This window comes from Rhea americana, unplaced genomic scaffold (assembly GCF_003343005.1).
Source record: "Rhea americana isolate MKP2758 unplaced genomic scaffold, rheAme1 scaffold_125, whole genome shotgun sequence".
Lineage (NCBI taxonomy): Eukaryota > Metazoa > Chordata > Aves > Rheiformes > Rheidae > Rhea > Rhea americana.
In genome coordinates this window covers 1,463,055-1,480,116 of record NW_028185317.1, presented here as the reverse complement: position 1 = coordinate 1,480,116, position 17,062 = coordinate 1,463,055, and the positions used below count along the sequence as shown (strand labels likewise).

General features: G+C 45.0%; 1 protein-coding gene across 1 annotated transcript in view; it reads right to left on the bottom strand.

The window, feature by feature from the left end:
• Positions 1-926: 926 nt before the first annotated feature.
• Positions 927-17,062, bottom strand: part of EDA (ectodysplasin A) — a 95,012-nt gene continuing 78,876 nt past the window's right edge. The window contains exons 4-8 of the mRNA XM_085325998.1: positions 15,249-15,428; positions 13,348-13,382; positions 10,649-10,700; positions 7,453-7,583; positions 927-5,374 (exon numbers count right to left, since the gene is read on the bottom strand). Of these exons, the coding sequence (XP_085182124.1) occupies positions 5,123-5,374; positions 7,453-7,583; positions 10,649-10,700; positions 13,348-13,382; positions 15,249-15,428 (650 nt within the window). The 3' untranslated portion in view covers positions 927-5,122. The remainder of the gene's footprint in view (positions 5,375-7,452; positions 7,584-10,648; positions 10,701-13,347; positions 13,383-15,248; positions 15,429-17,062) is intronic.

Sequence of the window (17,062 nt, the reverse complement as noted above, 5' to 3'; positions counted from 1 at the left end):
CATAATGAGGAATTCAAAAGAAGTATCAACAATATCTGAGGTCTCAGCACTASTGAGATGGCCACGTCATCTGGACTGAAGATGACACACTCCCTAAGCAATGCTGGCACTAGAATAAAACTTCTCCCAGGAGCAGAAAAGCAAAGCAAAGCGCCTTTTGTTTTCTCCTCCACCTTCTGCTTCCTCAGGAATTTGGGAGGCTTCCTCTTCTCCTGGGTCACCACCATGTGCAGTTGGCCCAGTTTAGGTACCATTCAGCCCACGACCTGGGGCTTTTCCCTAGCAGCACATCGCTTCTGGAGCCTGTACCACCACAGACCAAAAAGCACGATAAACCAGGGAGCCTAAGCTCCTTCACAGAGGAGAGAGTCAAGAACTATTAGTGACAAGGTAATTCCCCTCTGTTCTAGGAAATGTGTAGGGGCTAGAGGGGACACAGATTACCTTTGGACGCTCTCAGGACGAAGAGCCTTGGAGGCAAGCGTGCCTCAGCAGCCTGCGGCACTGGAGAGGGAACGACTGGTTGGGAGAGCTGGAACRGGAGCAGCTTCCCTCCTGCAGGAGTAAGGTCCTGGCGCGATGGCAGGGAAAAGACAAGAACCAAAAGCGCACTCTGCAGTTCAAGAAACACTCCTGCAAAGAGAACAGCTCTGCTTGAGAAAGCAGGAGATTTTCTGAAGARCTACTTCATTAATTCCTGTCCTTGCTTTGTCCATTTCATTCCAGGCCGTGTCTGCCTCTCGCTTTGTGCAGCATTTTGGGTGTGCAGAGTGTCCTGCTCCCTGGGGAGAACATCGTCCGACACGGGGAGTGGAAAGGACAGCAGAATCCTTCCACACAGCTCCGCGGAAGAGCACGTTTCGCCTGCTACCTACCTAACTGAGGTACCTTTAGTCACAGCGCTGAACACTGAAGAACACTGAGCAATCAGGAAAAAAGCTTTATTTGCAAAGAAAATATTGACAATTTACATAAACTTACATCCTAATTTATATACATTATGTATATTTTATATACAGATAGTGTCTTGAATAAAATTGTCAAAGCACAAAACAGCATCAGTGTATCACTGTGCAGTTCAGAGTAACAGGCCTGGAGTAGTTGTATTTTTTTCCCACAACTCCTTTCCCATTACATTTTTGTTAGGGAGTTTGAGGAAAGGCTTTCTTCTAAACCTGGAAACGATGAATACAAACATTGCATGGGTGTGTGCGGGTCAGACTTGTAAATGGAGGCAGCAGCAAAACATAACTGCACTTGAACAGGGGAGATTGTACGGTCTACGAGCCAGAAGAGCTAATCAGGCAGAGAAATCAAAATCAGGCAACCAATGCAAAAGATGACTTCAGCCACGCCACAGGCCGAGGTTCAGCTCACAGACGGGGAACGAAAGGRGCGTCCTGTGAGCAGCCTCTGTGTTCCTGAACTCCGAGTCAACACTTTTGGAAAAGAAAGCTGCTTCTTTTGAGGTGGGGGGAGTCTCCGTACATGCRCAGGACTGAACGCATGAAACTAAAGAACTACTTGCAACATGACTGATTTCACAGAGACTTGAAAGATGCACACCTGAGGACACCTTCCAGATGTAAATTTACCCCTGCACCTTTCTTCAGACTGTAAAATACAAAGTAACTTCCATTTTCTCCAAAAGCCTGCACCAGGCCTGCGTGGGGCAGCAAAGGTGGAATTCAGGGTAGGTGCACGATTACCTCGAAGCCATTTCATGGGAAGAATCAGCAAGCACATGAAAGTTTCTGACTGCCTTCACAGTAATGCTCTCCACTTCTTCCAAAGAGGAGGGGGGGAATTACAAGGAACCGGGGCTGCCCTACGAGCTTAGAGCAAAATGAACCCGCTGACGTAGCTTGCTCACCTCTTTCCCAGCTCGGGGTGTCCCTTTCTAAGCAGCTAACACTGCTTATTCTGTGGAAGGAAGATCCCAAGGCTGAAGATGACCTGGCACAACGGGCAGCAGGAAAACTGYAGCTGGCGTTGTGCTTACCTGCTAAGGAAAGCACTGGAAAGAAGCAAAGGGCAGCTGTTTGTGGGTTGGGAGCCATGACCTAAAAGCATCTACTGAAGATACTTTCGAGCACCTATCCTTCAGGTGCCCTGAACATCATAGCAGAGCTGGCTTCCCTATAAATTGTATCTGTATAGAAAATCTKGGGAGGGAGAAGGGTCTAAAATGATACAGTCACACTGACTAGCTGCTTGCTACATTTCTGCAACTGGAATCCAGCCAAAAGTTGAGCAGCAGATCTAAGGCACATAGGTAAGAGCCCAGCTAGCAAGTACCACCGGAGAGGAAAGGCTGGCACATAGGAAGACAGGAATGACCGTTTTCGTGGACCAGAGGGCTGTGTCAGTGTCTCCAAAATGCAGACATCTGTCTGTAAGCGAAGCATTTCTTGTCAACCAGACTAGAAACTGATATACATCAAAATTAATAGACACCAGAGGGAAAGACTGGAGCAATGTCCTGTTCTTGGTGGAGTTTAAAATCTTCCATAAGCATCTTCATGTTCCTATGAGCTGCTTCCAGGCCTTTTCTGCCAGGTTAAGGAAAACCATAGAGGCTCCAAAGACGGTGACACAGAGAAGGATCCTACAGAAGCTGTTCTACCACCTAGATAACTTACACTGTAATACTTCATTAATGAGAACTTGTTGCTACAGAGGCTAAAGAGTTTCAAGTATAAGAGACTCCCCACAGTTGCTACACGASAGGTGATCCATTTGCTCATCCCAGTGAGGAACACGGCTATATGAAGGCCACTTGAAGTTAAGTATTCCCTAGCCTCTGCCCATGCTGTGGAGCCCAGGCTGGACTGAGCTCGCCCTTCGGTGTAATACAAACCTTGGGGAAAGCACATTCACAAAGTGAACACCTCGCATCCCTTGCGCGGAGGCAGGCAGGGATCACTTCCCTCTGCTGCCCCCTACGCCGTCCCGTGTACATGCCAGAGAGGGAACTTGACAGAGCTCACRGGGTTTCTAGAGAAGCAAGGGATTCTCCCTTTGCCTACTCTTGCTCACCGTCATATCCAGAAGTGAACCGCAGATCCTYTTTGCATCTTGTCCAGAGGGACAAAGAACGCAAACTGCATCCATCATGGTCTCACAAGACATTTCATTATTTATGCTTGCTCCTAAGTACTGCTGTTTAGACTATATTCTAAAGCAATTCTGTTAATGATTTGTTTCGTGTTCTCACTATACACAGTTGTCCCAATTAATTTTTGTCAGAGAAACATGTCCTTCGTAATCATTTTTAAAGGAAATAAACCACAAAGACTAGTTAAGTGCCCCTAAGGCTCTTGCTAGTTCAACATGTTAAGGCTAGAAAGGAGGAGGACATATTGAAAAAGAAATAGCAGCCAATTCTTCATGCAGTTATTTTATAAACTGCATGCCTCCTGCAAATAGCAAGGCTGAAGCCAAAGCTCGGTGCCCCCAAGAAATATTTATCTCCCAATAATGCAATACTTGGCAAGTGAGATCACTAGCTACAGATGGGGAAAAGCAGTGCAGCCAGGAACACAGCCAGGATGGACCCGTCCGCGCTCAGGTCAGCTGCCAAGCAGGGCGCTGACAATGTTCGCTCTCCTGTCCCTACAGGCGATTGCTGCTGAGCCACCTCTACTGGCAGAGATGAAGGTTATCACCAAGACGTCAGCTCAGGACTTGCTCTCAAATCAGCTATTCACATTTGCTCTTACCGGCTGAAATTTCACTACCCTCTTCAGTTCAAAAAATACACTCTAAAAAGAAAACCAGTTTTAAAAAAGAAGAAAACAACCAACAATCAAACACAARCCAAGGCATGACACAAAAGAGCAACGAGTGTTTCAGCCTCTTCCTCAGCTCAAGCACATCTTATAACTTTAGATCTCACCAGTTGAGGGGAGGTAATGGGAACAACAATAGGGGAGGAACAACAGCATCGCTGCTCTTCCATTAGTCACCAGAAATTGAGTTATGACTAAACTCAGCAGGGCTCAGAGAAAAGAAAAAGTGATGACTTCATGCTGGACCAGACTTCTTAAATACAAATTTTTGCTAGAGACTCCATCACCACTTATTACAGCATTTTAGATAAAAGAGTGCCAAAAAAGAAGGGGCGAGGGGGGAGTAAATGCCACATCCAAAAGCAGGACAGTYGCTATTAAAACAGAAAGAAAATTCCTGTCTGAGTATTTTATTCTTAAACATGACAAACTTCTTAAGAGTGTTTTCACAAGTACTTGTGTCTGCTCTACATGGCTCTGTGAAGCCTGGAAAAATGTGTTATGCTTTGCAAAATACTAATTAAAAAGACAAGAACAAAACACAAACTGCTGTAACAGCAGCAGTACTTTAAGGCAGCCCCTGTTAGGGTAAGGTACACCTCTGGGGTAATGGCAGGAACTGAAAGCAGCAGAGGCTTTGGAACTCTAATTGTCATTATCTTTGGAACTTCTTAATTTATGGAATGTAGAGGCAGTTTCATATATGCTAAGCCTGTTCTATTACCTATGCATTTTCCTCTCAAACTTTCTGCTTTTGCAGCCAGCTTCCAAGCTCTAGAGAGGCACTTCGCCTTCTTTTCTCACTCTCCTGAGGACKAATGTAAACACACTGACACCACCTCCTTTCCCACTATGTTGCCATTCCAGTTAGAACTGAGAAGGCAGAAAAACAGAAACCCCATTTCTTGCTTTCATTAGTGTGCAGAAGGAGGAGTGCCTAGATAGACTTCTGTCAAAATTGTTCTATCTTCTCCTGCTACCGCCTGGGACGCTCTTGCTAGTGCAACATAAAAGCAGAGACCCACATCATTCTCAACAAGCCTCATGTGAAGATCACAGAGCAGAATATCAGTGCAGTAATACTTGAAATACTGAGACAAGGCAGACACAACAGCCCTTTTTCCTCACATGGCTTTTTCAGCTAGCTTTTTGATCCAAGTCTCCATGCAAGTCACAGAAGACATTGTGCTTCCTGTATTCACATACAGGAAAAAATAGCTCTGGATCAGTTTTCTTTATGGCCGGATTATAGAACCCCCTGAAATACTGATACGCTTATGAACAGCAGCACTGTGCAGTTCTGTGAGTATCCTTGGACATGCCAAGTTCATCTAGGATGCTGGTGCATCTCCTAGGCGTATGGCCCCAAAGAAAGTTGTGTGCTTGCTCATGTTGATGGAGATATCAGCATGGACCATTTTCACAGCAATCTTCTGCCTGGCTTTGAGGAGGCAGACCCCAGCTGTATAGCAGGTATTGAAGTTGGTCTTGCCGGTCTCAATACTCCGAGTGCATTGCAGAAAGGGTTTTTCATCCACCACCACCTCATAGCTGGCAAAATCTGTGAAGTTTATGTAGTATACCTGATGCGAAGCAGGAAGAAGAAAGGATATTAGGGAGTGTATTTGTGCACCAGGAACAATTCCACATTCCTTTCAGAGCATATATATGCCTCCTGAGTTAATCGTAACCTCCCTGGCCCCTCTAATCTCTATGCATTTGAGACAGAAGGAGCCTCAAGCCAATAACACGCAGCAAAACCTTGTATTCCACTTCATACTAACAGAAGCATGCGAGTGTTGTAATTCCAGGTATCTCCAAGGCTCAGCTATGAATCCCCACATAAACCCTGTTTAATATAGAAAAATATTACTAACCTGCTGCACAAYGAAATGTTAATATAAAGACCTAGCTAGAAAAACCTGTAAACAAACCTATCTGCTACAAACAGCTTTTCATCCAACAAACAAATAATTTTAACTCAAGTCGTCTTTCACTTACCTTCCAAGTCCTGCTTTCTGCATCCCACGAGCCTCCTTTAGTGTTGACGTCAAAAATGCCCTAAGTTGTACTGGGAGCTGCCTTCTTTGTAATTGTACTTGGGGTGCTTTCAAAGGCATAAGCTATTACAGGGAAGACACTCTCTCAATCCCCACAGCTTGGCAGGCAAGTGATCTTACAATATTTGTACTGAATTTAACACTTGGTTAGCTCTAGTGACTACATCCCTATGATTCCAATAGGGGATTCAGTCAGTTAACCATCTCCCACACACTGATTCTGAAGAACTGCAAGACGTATGAGAAAGACTGCACAAAGAGATGTAAGTCTCAGGGATCTGCTTCTTTCTGACAGAAGAAAATTAGTCATTTTGGATCCATCTGTGAGTTCTTTGTCTAGAGTCTGTGACCACAAAAGCTAAACCAGACTGCTTCTACATTTTCCTCTATGGACTACAAAAGATAAAGTCTTCAGAGAGCCAGTGTTGTGGCCAGCAACTAGCGCTATGTGCTTAGGGAAATAATTTACCTTCAGCYCATGCAGAGTTTTTTTTCCTGTCCCCATCCAAATTAGACATATAAACAGTTCCACGGAAGAGCATCCGATTAACCTGGCATCCACAGTCTGTTTTTCCTGACTTGGTACAGTCCCAACGGGACTACTAACTGAATACAGATAAATCATCAGCAGGGTACAATATTTTAAGGCTGGAGCAAGATGGTAGTTGCTTTACTGCGGTTGTCAAATGGAAACCCTCAGCTGCAGAAGTGCTGAAATCTGTCCCAGAATTTGGATGATGTTTCTGTCCACGGGTGTCTGCACACCCTGTACACTCTAGGACGACTGGGTAGAGCTTAGTAGCTCTGCAGCCTCTTTATTTTTCATGTAGCTCAGAATTCAGAGATTTACACGAAACTGGGAGTACTGCATTAAATCACAGTTTATCTCCTGCATTTTATCTGAATGGGGAGAGGAAACCATGCCTTAATTAGCTGTCTACTAAATCATCATAAAATAAAGTGTTACTTTATTTAGTAGTTTTTTACAAAAGCAGGTCTGCATATCCATTGCTGGTACTGCCTACTGCAGCTGCTGAGCCATCCTGCTATACAAAGAGGTTGCTGGAGCATCGTTGTCAATCTGAAGCTACACAAAGAAGGTGGAGACAGAATGGAATTACTTGGGCAGGAACTCGGCCAGGCCACCTGGGCTAAGAGTCTTACAGTTATAAAGAGTGACCAGGTTCTTTACGATCACACGTTGTCAGGGTTTTGTTTTTACATCTCTTATAAAACACAGAGCCTAGCTTCCTGCTCGGACTCTTGTTCAGCACTGAACTGCAATACAGTTTAGATTTGCGTGAATGACTGCAGAGGTAATACGGAGGAGAAAAAAGGCACTGATGGCATATGGAATTTGGTTCTGTGTCTGTACATGTGTTTCAGTAACTAACCTCTTCCAGCTGGTATCATGGTGAAATGTGTGACCTTGCACTTCAAAACACTAGTATCTTCTTCTCACACACACTTCCTAGGGCACGAAGCGGTTAAAAGTACATACAAATTCTTGGCATTTGCTAGTTGTCTGGAGCCCTCTCGTGGTTCATGCAAGGCTTCCATTGGAACACAAGAATAGGAGTTAGGCCTAGGACCGTACTCACTTCTACCTGACTATAGATGAAGTATGTGCCGTCCACCAGTACCTCCAGTTCCCCACTGCGGGCATGCAGCTTAAACACCTTGGGGTTCATAGTGATGCGAGACCAGTCATTGAGGACTCCACCTGAAAGATCTCAGTATGAGAAAATGGCAGTCACTCAGTACCYGTCAGAATGAAAAGCGCAGGAGCACAGAAATACAGATACATTGCAACGTTTCATATACAATGGCTGATAAAGACTAGAGTTGAAGAGTCATGTAACTCAGTAATAAGAAAATTCCAGAATTAAAGACTGATGGTGCATTATTCTTGACTCCTTTCTATGACACTAGCTCTAGTTACATGATCTCTTCCTGCTGTTGGAATACAACACCCATTTCGCTCAGGGCACAGGACAAGCAACTGTATCTCTACCTAGCCTCAGTAAGAATAGTTCTTCTYATCCTTGCAATTCTGTGTATAGCCTTTTGTACCACACTATCTTCAGCCCAAGCATCAGCAACAGATGAGCTCATCTCTTCCTGATGCTGAGCTGATCTTATTACCACACCTAGATGTCCTAGAGACATGACAGGACAGTCCCATCAGAGTAAGCGTATCATCCCCTACTCTACAGCACAGAAACTAAGGCACATGGAAATCAATGTTAAAACTCCATGCTATTTGCTAAGTTTTCCTAAGCCATCTGCTAGTGTCTGATTTTCAGACTTTTTTTTATATATGTTCAGCCACAAATGACTTTTACTGCAGCTATGGTTATAACAGGACTTTTGCACATCCATCCCCAGGTGCSTTCTGAAGACAGTATCACTTGTGGCCCTTCCAAGAGCTTTGTTATTGGCAGCTTTCCTCTACCATGGAAGAAACTCTGCAGCRCAGAGAGGACCAGAATCCAATTCTCCAAGAAAGATCCTCAGTCAATATAACTCAACCATGAGATCATCAATTCTCTTCCTCTAACTTCCGTATTTTTCACTTCCCTCTTCACACCTCTCTAGCCAGCTTCTACACTAAGTGAAAGATAAGTCAAGCAGATGGTGTGCTGAAGACTACATCAACAGATACTTTCTTGAGAACCTTAGCAAGCCCTCAAGAAAGGTACATCCTGTCCCTAATGGGAATGGGACTGTACGTGGCAAATCTGTCTGCCTCCCTCTCACTGCTGCTGAGCAGGAAGATGTTCTAGACAGTAATGCTATGATACAGCCTTGACCCCCATTTTAAGCCCTAGGATCATGCCTATAAGAAGACTGGTCTTTGCAGCAAAAGACACAGTGGTATTCTGAGGAAAAAATTGTGTGCAACCATGGGATTAAACACTCTCTCAGGACTCGTATGTGCATGGAGGTCAATTTAGGGTTGCACAATCAATTTTAATTCTGGTATTCCTTGACTTCTACATTTTTGACTTTTTAACTAGTGCTATTTTAACAAATGCTTTGTCATTACATTTCCTTGGCTAAAAAAATAACCAAAATRGCAACAAAGTATGAAACTGCATCACATTGCACATTAATCCATACTGGAGTCCTCAGCCAGGTTAGGGATTTGTGGACCCAACACTCAGATCCCTATCATTGGAACCAATGGAATAACTGACAATATCAATAAACACTTATTCTTTATATAGGTCARTGAGCAGAGCAGATGTGCTCTGACACGAGCTGATGACAAGAGGTGTCCTGTAAATGCCTTGTTTTATCAAATGCAACTCTTCTTCTCCCAGTCTTCAGCTGCTCCTTTGCTACCTGACCCCCTTTGCAAAAAGGCAGGCTGTTTTTTCTGCTCATTATCAGCTGGACAACATTGCTGTTTTAGAGCTGAAGAATGAGTCAGTCTCACTGCAGCAGACTGTTCCCAAGCAGCAGGGAAGGACAGTTACACGATAATTCCCGCTCTTAGAGAGTAGTGTATGCTCTGTAAACAKAGAGGTTTCCCATTAATACTGGGATAATTATTCTTTGAATACAGGCAAAATAGTATCTTTTCCCTAGTATTATTTGTAAAAACAGCTGATTTCCTTTTTGTTTTGGAGAGCTTCCTCCTACCATTACAGTAAAGCAATTCATCTTGAAGCATACTTTCCTAATCATGAGAAATCTCAGCTCCTAAAGCTCAAGTCTGGTTAAAAAGACAAACAGTCTTTGAACARAAGTTTTGGCCCATCTTCATTGTACCATGTACAAGCAGAAGTTAGTGAATAATGGTCCTGCAACACTGGTCCTGTCTCACCAACTCTCCCTGCTAGTCATGGGCTGCAGCCTTCTAGGTACRAAACTGAGGTCTCTGCACTACTGCTGCCCCTGGCCCTTTCCTGGGAACGAGTGCGCTGAAGCGCTTCGCAGAGAAGAGAGCAGGAGCACTGATGACTCAGCCTGGATCCAGGCAGGGGATAACGAAACTAGCTCCTCACAGGCACAGTGAGACATCTTGAGCCAAAAGGCAGCAGCTGATGAATGAGACCCAGCTGTTGGCAAGAAAAACAAGAACTTAAACAGAAATTGGACAGGGATTTGGAGAGGAAGGAGGAGAGCAAAGAACAGCTTGTGGACATGAAATGGCTAGAAAGGACTSGAGCTTAAGGCTAGATTATAGATGTTGATTGAGGATTGGGATGCACAAAGGACCATAGAAGCTGCACAGGCTGCACTCTTGCAGCAGTGTAACGCAGGAGGAGCTAGTGGCTGTGCATGTGTTTCCTCTCAGTTCACACTACAGCTGTGCTTTTCCCTAAAATAAATTATTGGGAAAAATGGAAAATAACACAGGCTAATGGGGCTGAGACACAAAGAGGATACACTGAGGGCTTAAAATAGAAGAAAACAGATTATGAAAGAAGGCTGTTGAGTCAAGGGGCTAATGAAAATTGATGATATAACAGGTCTGAGGAGGCAGATAATGTATCTGGAAGTTAAGGAGAAGCTGAGATAGAGTGGGATAGAGTTACTGGGAAATGCACAGAGTAGAGAAAAACTCAAGAGATAAATAGGAACATAGGAGAAAAGAGGATGGATGATGACTGGTCTAAGAGTGGTTGAGCAACAGAGAATCAAACTACTACAGGGTGAGGCCAGCAGCAGGCCACACAGATAACTAATGATCAGTGTTATAGAATGGGTGGCTTTGAATTCAAACTACAAAAGGAAGGGAACAGGATGGACTCTTTACAGTAACAATCAATATTGTGAGATCCTTACCATTCTTTACTTGAATTGCTGAGCCTTGGCCTTGAAGATGAACTACAGCTGGCTGCAAAAAAAATTACAGGGATTTAAAATTAGTCAGAAACACTGCATCATTTTACCGTAACTTGACACCATAAAATCACAGAATCAGTAAGGTTGGAAGGGACCTCTGGAGATCATCTAGTCCAACTCCCCTGCTCAGGCAGGGTCACCTACAGCATGTTAGACAGGGCTGCATCCAGGCGGGCCTTGAAGATCTCCAGAGAAGGAGACTCCACAACCTCTCTGGGCAACCTGGTCCAGTGCTCCGTCACTCTCACAGGGAAGAAATTCCCCCTCACGTTCAGGCWGAACTTCTTGTGCTTCAACTTCTGCCCATTGCCTCTTGTCCTGTCCCATGGGACAAGTGAAAAGAGCTTGTTCCCATTCCCTTGACACCCTCCCTTCAGGTACTTATCCAAATTGATAAGATCCACCCTCAGTCTTCTCTTCTCCAGGCTAAAAAGGCCCAGCTCTCACAGCCATTCCTCATAGAGCAGATGCTCCAGACCTCTGACCATCCTCTTAGCCCTATGCTGGACTCTCTCCAGTAGCTCCATGCCTCTCCTGTCCTGGGGAGCCCAGAACTGSACATAGTACTCCAGGTGTGGCCTCACCAGGGCTGAGGAGAGGGGCAGGATCACCTCCCTCGACCTGCTGGCAATGCTCTTCCTAAACAAACCCAGGACCATTGACCTCCTTGGMCACAAGGGCACATTGCTGGCTCATGGTTTACTTGTTCACCAAGACTTCCAGGTCCTTCTCTGCAGAGCTGCTAGCCAGAAGGTCAGCCCCCACCTTGTACTGCTGCCTAGGGTTATTTCTCCCTCGGTGCAGGACCCTGCACTTGCCCGTGTTGAACCTCATGAGGTTCCTCTCTGCCCAGCTCTCCAGCCTCTCCAGGTCTCTCTGAATAGCAGCACAGCCCTTGGGTGTGTCAGCCACTCCTCCCAGCTTGGTAGCATCTGCAAACTCACTGAGGAGGCACTCTGTCCCCTCATCCAGGTCATTGATGAAGAAGTTGAACAGGATGGGACCCAGCACTGAGCCCTGGGGGACCCCACTAGCCACAGGCCTCCGACTAGACTCCACGCCACTGATGACAACCCTCTGGGCTCTGCCTTTCAGCCGGTTCTCAATCCACCTCACTGTCCAATCGTCTAACCCACACTTCCTGAGCTTCTCTAGGAGGATGTTATGGGAGACAGTGTCAAAAGCCTTGTGGAAGTCAAAGTACACAATGTCCACTGCTCTCCCCTCATCTACCCAGCCAGTCACTCCATCACAGAAGGCTATCAGGTTGGTTAAGCATGATTTTCCCTTGGTGAATCCATGCTGGCTACTCCTGATCACCTTCTTATCCTCCATATGTCTGGAGATGGCATCCAGGATGAGCTGTTCCATCACCTTTCCAGGGATGGAGGTGAGGCTGACTGGCCTATAGTTGCCTGGGTCCTCCTCCTTGCCCTTTTGGAAGACTGGAGTGACACTGGATTTCTTCCAGTTCTCAGGCACCTCTCCAATTCTCCATGACGTTTCAAAGACGATAGAGAGTGGCCTGACAACAACACCTGCCAGCTCCCTCAGTACCYGTGGGTGCATCYCATCAGGGCCCATGGATTTGTGGAAGTCTAGCCTGCCCAGAGGGTCTCTAATCCTATCCTCCTCAACCAAAGGAAAGTCTTCCCTTCTCCAGACTTTCTCCCTCACGTCCAGGTTCTGGGATTCATGAGGGCTGCCCTTAGCAGTGAAGACTGAAGCAAAGAAGGCATTCAGTAATTCTGCCTTCTCTGTATCCCTTGTCACCAGGGCCCCTGCCCCGTTCAGGAGCGGGCCCACATTTTCCCTAATCCTCCTCTTGCTGCTGATGTGTTTGAAGAAGCCCTTCCTGTTGTCCTTGACATCCCTTGCCAGACTCAATTCCAGCTGGGCTTTAGCCTTCCTTGCAGCATCTCTACGTACTCTGACTGCATTCCTACAATTCTCCCAAGCAGCCTGTCCCCTCTTCCACAGTCTGTGTATTTTCTTCTTCYGTCTGAATTTGGCCAAGAGCTCCTTGCTCACCCATGCAGGTCTCCTACCCCTTTTGCTGCACTTCTTACTCACAGGAATGCACCACTCTTGAGCTTGGAGGAAGTGATGTTTGAATAGCAGCCAGCTCTCCTGGACCCCCCTTCCTTCTAGGGCCTTAACCCATGAGATTTCACCAATTAGGTCTCTGAAGAGCCCAAAGTCTGCTCTCCTGAAGTCCATGGTTGCAATCCTGCTTGTTGCCTTCTTTTCTGCAGGATCCTGAACTCCACCATCTCCACCACATCGCTCCACAGAATTGGCAACCAGTACCTAAGCACAACAGTACTCTGAAATCAGTACTGTTTTGGTAAACAAAAAAGGAGACTGGAGCAGCTGACAATGGTCAGTGACAAGATAATGTGCAAGCGCTGGAACAGAGATGAGAACACCATGCCAGATGAACACTGCTATCCTCCGAGCAATCAGAAAGGTGAGCTCAGCCAATCATTTCGTGCAGCTACGGTTTAGCACATACAGGAAGGGATTTTTTTTTTGGTGCTATGCCATCAAATATACCTTAGCAAATACAACCGCTAACTTTTACAAAAATTCGAATAGCCTCAAAGCTGACATTTTCCCTTGAAAGAAGATCAACCAACCTGGATGTCTCTGGAGCCTGCCTTGTCTGTGGCACCTGCAAAATGTAATTTCACATAATTGAAGATGAAGCTTGAAAAAGCTGCAGTAAATACTCCTATGCATAAACCTCCTATTACCCCTAATAAGCATTAAAGAGTTATTTTAACAGGAAAGGAGGATAATAATACCTGTATAGTGCACAACTTAATGTTAGAAAGTAAATAAATAAGAAAAAGCTTCATCAAGTTTTTCCTATTAATCTGCATTTCTATCTAATACAATCAAAATGCCCCAACTCTATTCCACCAATTTTCATTAGAAGGAAGAACTGAAACAACTTTTTTCCTAATCAGTCAAGTAGTAAGTCTCTTGGCTGCAAAGATTACAAGTTTCACTCTGCAGTAACTCAGGTCATACACTGCATTCAAGCTACATGCTGCAATCTCTTTTCTCTAAGTACCAAATATCTGTTAATGAAGAGAAGCTTGTGAGCAGCACTCTGGAGAGCTAAGGACCTCATGCGGCTCCTTGCCTGTGTTTTGGTGATTTCTGAGATACAAACTGAAAGTCAATTAAGGTTTCTTTTAAGAGCCACATAAGCTATGGGGCAATAGCCCTGATATCTCTGAAAAAGTATTTTCAACATTGGATTGATAAAATATGTATACATAAAACAAYATTAATGTTAACTTCCATTAGTCTGTATTTTCAAGACTTGTTAAATTCAGGGATTTTTAGAAAAAAAAGACATATGATTCCATGGAGAAACAATAGGGAACAGAAACAAGAAACACAAAGAAAACTGAAAACAAGAACTGCAGGAGAAAAACATTTTCATGACTTTTATGGGAGGTAAACTGATTTGTTTAATGTGATTCCTGACATCATTTGAACACTTGTGTTAAGCAGCAACCCTACTGGATCCTGGAGAACTTAGGTTTGTGTTAGCTTAAAAGGAATTAAAGCAAACACCCAACCATTACAAAGGAGAGAGAGCTTGCAGGCMATCTTCCTACACAGAAATCAGTTGTTTGAAGATCTCAATACTGGCGAAATCCAGACTCATAGGAAGCTTAACTGTAATCAAGGCTCTGCAGCTCTTTCCTACTCCCCAAGATCTATGTTTGAATGCTTATGTATTCTCGTGTTTTCAGATGGATAGTCACAAAGCTTCTGGTTCCCTGTAATGATGAAAAGCACTGTATGTATCTCAGGGACTCCGAAAACCATACATTTCATGGCACACAGAGAAAGGAAATTTATTACTAGAAACAATACCAAGATTTTGYGTCTTGTGCTTTAACCATTAAACTGTTCTTCTTTTCCAAGAGGAACACAGGTAATTGATAAGGAGAGAGGTAGCCAGGAGCCTGCGCAACTTYGTGCTGGTGGCCTCTGCAATTCCCTTCTACGCACTCCCTGGGAAATCGATGTCCGTGCAGAGGTTAAACAACCTCCTGCTCCCCTCACTCAGCACACAGGAAGGCCGGCAGCAAACCAAGCCAGCTACATCRTCTCGTGTGTCCACCCTCGTTGCACAGTCACTGCTTTGCACGCTGCGTCAAACCTTAAACTAAACGTCTTGGGATCCCACTCGTGCCAGCGACCAGGGGCCAGCTGCACCAGGCRTAGCCTGTCCCCCGTCCATCTAGCTGAGCTATTGTGGCAAGATGGGCTTCAAATCCTTCTCGCCCGATTTGCTTTCTCCCATCAGGTTCAAGAACAGTAACATTAAGCCCTGCTTGGGGATCCCGTATCCCGTTTGGACACTAAGTTTGCTTTGGATTGTGCCATGTCACAGATGGGAAGGTTTTTTTTATTACCGTTTTTTTTTTTACGGTCACAGTGCCACTGTGACATTTGCCACAACATCATGGCTTACGAAGGCTCTGCCCAAAGAGAAGTGAAACAAAAGTGTTACCTGAAGGGCCCTGCAGTCCAGGTGGTCCCTGAGGGCCCGGTGGGCCAGGAGGGCCGGGCGGTCCCATTACAGTTGTGCCAGGGATCCCGGGGATCCCAGGAATCCCGGGGGGGCCCTGGGGTCCAGGAGGGCCTGGTGGCCCCTGGGGACCATTGGGCCCTGGAGGACCAGCCTTTTTACCTGAAAAATACAAGGTCAAACATTAGTTCTCTACACACTCAGCATGGCACTGTCTTCTACCTAAAAGAAAGCACCAAGAAGACACGAAGAGGAAGAGCCACCAACCAGCTGAACCATGGGAGGCCACTAAGGCTCAGAGACATGAGGACAATGTTGTTGATAGAATGGAAGCAAGTTGCCTTCCTGTAGATTCCTTCTGACACATAAAACTATATTTAAACAAGGACTACACACTCTACAAGGCCATCTTTGCRGAGCGGCCATCTGCTGTGGAGGCCACAAACAGGGACCACAAACTTCTGCCCTAGAGATTAACCACAGTGCTCGCCTGGAAATCCTGCCTGTTGTACTGGAGTAGGAGTTGGTGGCTCTGCTTTTGAAGCTAAAGCCTTCTGAAAGGCAGAATGCTTAAGAGGTGGTCAACAAATCAAATGAGTTATCAAAGCAAAATATTCTGAAAATATTTGCTGTGATAAAATAGTTCATTTGTAGAATCACGAACTACAACGCAAAGCAATGAAAGCTGAAATAGTAAAAGTCAAGATCAAATGCTCTATAATTTCTCAATTTTATGATGAAAAATAGTTGTAACCTGATCAACCAGCTGTATGTGTATGGATTATTATATAACCTTTAATGACGTGATAACGTTATCAGTTGATCTCTATGTTTGAGGGAGAGAGATTCCTCCAGAGGGCAGTTCAGAGCTTAAGTTCAGCTCCGGTTCTAGCGGCCCTCCCTCCCCTCGCCAGCCCTGGAGGGCCGCCACAGCCCAGCTGGCAAACCAGGGGCCTGAACTTGTGGGTGCTACGTAACRTATCCCCCCTCCACCCCGGCTTCCTAAGACAAAGACAGACGAAGTAGCGTGTTTTTACCTTGCGATAAGGATGCCTTTGTTAACGTTAATGAAGCATTAGAGACTACAGTAAACAGTGCCTTCAAATAATTAAATATTTATTTTGGGCTTTGGATAGAGGGATAAGAGAAGGACTACTAATTCAGTCACGAGGATGAAGTCACTGAAAAGGGGTGAGTCTCAGGAAAAATAAATAGTGCAACAACGTAAGTAAAGATTCTTATAAGGCATATACACAACGGACTGAAGTGAGAGCTGCAGGGAAAGCCTAACCTGTGATTTTCTAATTTTCCAGATCCTTGATAGGAATTATGTTCATTTCGTGTAGTTTTTAAAATGCTACTTTGTAACTGCTCTTATGCTGAAGAGCTTTATAAACAGCAAAATCATTTCCTCAATTGCTGAAGCAAAGGCAGCTGCAGGACAGGCTTAAAACAGCTTTTCAGACAACAGCAACAGTTAGGACAGGAGATAAAGACTACTAGAATGGTTTTTAAGCATACTTATGTACTTGTTTCTTCAATAATTGTGCATYGTTGTCATGGAATAGAAACACACACGCACACACAATTTTTAGCCAGCACAGAACTGGAAGGATCCAGCTCTCCACTGGATGCTCCATGGCCACTAACAGGGGCACACTGCGGTCCCTGTAGGGACAGCTGTGCTGTTTCAGGCAGCGTGCCRCAGCATCCCTTCCCAAGCTGTCCAATCACGCATTCAGTTTCTTTTTCTTTCATTAGATGATGAAAAAGCTTGTATTTTGCCTGCAGCTGAA